General features: G+C 46.3%; 1 protein-coding gene across 6 annotated transcripts in view; it reads left to right on the forward strand.

Annotated features, from left to right (window-relative positions):
- The window catches only part of EXOC7 (exocyst complex component 7), a 55,871-nt gene that overhangs the window by 35,826 nt on the left and 17,313 nt on the right, over window positions 1-2,732 (forward strand). For all 6 annotated transcript variants that reach the window (XM_019503089.1, XM_019503095.1, XM_019503099.1 and 3 more), the window contains 3 exons: window positions 541-639; window positions 1,374-1,436; window positions 2,524-2,590. In XM_019503089.1, coding sequence (XP_019358634.1) covers window positions 541-639; window positions 1,374-1,436; window positions 2,524-2,590 — 229 coding nt within the window. The remainder of the gene's footprint in view (window positions 1-540; window positions 640-1,373; window positions 1,437-2,523; window positions 2,591-2,732) is intronic.

Here is a 2,732-nt window from a genome sequence, read left to right on the forward strand (position 1 = left end):
CTCTCCGAATCTTTGGCAAAGATTCGGAGAGCTTTGATGATCTGGGCAGTCCCTGGTGACTGCAGCAGGGAGCTGCAGCCACTCCAAGCTGGTAAGTACTAGGGGAGGGGGGAGGGGACCATGGGGGGACCCATGCCCACCCCAGCTCAGTACTCTTTTTAAAAGCCCTGGTGCTCACCGGGTGCTGCTGGGCGGGAGGCAACCCCCACTGCCCCATGCTGCATGGGGGGCTCTGCATGAGCCCCTTCAACCCTCTTGCTCCCCTGCCTGGCAGCACCTGCCAGGGCTCTTTTTCCCCAAGTGCCGGGAGCTGGGGTGGGCAGGGCAGCCATGGCCGGGCTGGGAGAGGGGCGAGGGATGGGCCTGGCCTGGCTGATTCAGAGATTCGGCCGAATCAAATCGGGACTGATTCAAATCACTGTCCCCCGAATTGGCCTAATCCGAAGCGAATACTAGCCACTTCGCACAGGCCTATTGACTAGTAGGCAGAAGGGCAGGTAGCAGCATCCATTGTCATGTTTATGTACTGGGCTGTTCCAGGGCACTGCAGCCAGCACAAAAAACAAACTTCCAGGACTGATCACCTCCATGGAGACCACAGGGGCTAAGGCACTGGAAGACTTTGCGGACAACATTAAGGTAAGATTCCCTGTCAGTAACCTAAAACAAGCTCTAAACTAAGCCATGTAGCTATTGCATTAACAGGCAGAGACCCGAGTTTTTTTGTTTCTGGTATTCAAGATGGCTCCCTTACCAGCCTTCAGAGTGGAGCAGGTGCTTTGTTGCCTCAGCTACAAGAGAAATGCAAATTCCTGAGTGCTGACTTGGTAGCTGTTTTATTCCTTGCTTCTCAAATATTATAACCAAGCCTACACATAATGCAGTTCTCCACAAAATATCCAATACAGTCTGCAAGTCATTTTACAGAGGCAGCTGTGTCTGAATGCATGTTCAAGGTGCCATCGGAGATCATCTCTTTTTAACGCAAAATTGCCAAGGCGACATTTTCTTTGCATCAAAATTCTTAAACGGTCTCTAGTCAAAGGGAAAGTTACGGCTAAATGATTGTTTTATCCACAAATTTAATTAAGCCTTGAATCTGGTAACAGTCTTAAATCTGCCAGGTTATATGCAGGCAAGTTGTTTTACCTTTTTAGCTGGCTCTTTCCTGCTGTTGCTACTGTGATACCAGCTGTAGCCTGTGATAACCAGTTGATGGGGTTGTGAGCCTTAGCGCTAAGGACGTTATTGAGAAATGTTGGAAACACAGCCCTGTAATAAACTTGCCTGAAGAAGAGTTACATTGTGTATGCATTTGCCTTTTATCTCCACTAAACAATCTATCTGCGTTTCTCACTTTCCTCCCTTCTTAGAACGATCCAGACAAGGAGTATAACATGCCAAAAGATGGGACAGTTCATGAACTCACTAGCAATGTACGTGACAGTGATTTGAAACATCTTGGGTAAAACTCATGTCTCTTTTTCACTGTTGGCACCAGCCCTACAGAGAGCAAATCTCTGTTTCAACAGAAATGTATTTGTTTAAATGAGGCTGTCTTTGCTATTGGTACAGGGATTGATTGGATTCTATTAAAAGGTGAGATTCCCTGGCTTCTAGATTCCTGCCTTGGCTTCTTTCCCAGGGTCATAAGACAGTGTTGTGGCATGTGAGAGCTGTTTGAGGGTCTGCCAGTACCAGACCAGAACTTGGACACCTGAACTTAAAATACTCGAGAGACTGCAGAGACGTGACATGCGTTTAGCCAGCAGTTAGCAGGGCTAAAGTAATTCTCTTAAGCAGTGTGTGGGCCTGATCGGGACATGGATGGGAGTTTTTATGGAATCGGTGCCTTAGCATGCTGCTAAGGGCTTTACACTACTGAGGGAGATGCCTTGTTTCCTTTCATAAGGACTGAAACCCAACTCCTACTCGCTCTTACATTGTGTGTTCAGTGGCTGCTCCTATAAGGGAAAGGGTTAACCCAGCATCTCAACTAAATTTCCAGGTATAATATTAAAGCTTGGTTGCAGGCTGTAGTTAAGAGCTTGCCTACGTGCAGAATTGTGTTGAAATAGCTCTTCCTCATTAGCTACTCTCTGTATGGACACTTGCTCTAATGTACTGCTATTCTGAAGATAAAAGTGTCTACACAGGGAGTTAATCAGAAGCAGCTACTTTGTTTGTACCCACTTCCTTCCTCCAAATAAACTTCCCAGTGTAGATAAACCCTTCCACTGGGTGCGTTGTTCCTCTTGGTTTGCTGTCCTAGTCTGGGTACTGGAGGTGGCTACTTCACAGGTTACTTTTGTATAATTGGTACCTGCCTGTCAGTTCATAAAGTGCTTTAAAATCTGAGAAGGTTCAAGACCGTGAAGAAGCTCCAATACAACTGAAGTTTATTTCCAGTTGATTTTTTTTTTTTGGCTGACTTGTTGTTGGGGCATCTTTTAATGATCTTTTAGTGATTTGAAGAGAAACCCAACTGAATTGCTTTTGATTTACCCATCCCTTCTCTTACAGGCCATTCTTTTCCTGCAACAACTACTGGATTTCCAAGAGACCGCAGGTGCCATGCTAGCATCTCAAGGTATATACACGGGGCTCTCTGGTTGCTACAGTGTCTTCCCCATGCTGCTTGAGCCATTCTCCTTAACAAGGTTAAACCTCCTTAACGAGTACTCTGCATAGGCCCCCACCCCATGATCTGCCTTAACTTCCATGACAATGAT

The sequence above is a fragment of the Gavialis gangeticus genome, unplaced genomic scaffold, assembly GCF_001723915.1.
Source record: "Gavialis gangeticus isolate Ggan-Ray unplaced genomic scaffold, GavGan_comp1, whole genome shotgun sequence".
Classification (NCBI taxonomy): domain Eukaryota; kingdom Metazoa; phylum Chordata; order Crocodylia; family Gavialidae; genus Gavialis; species Gavialis gangeticus.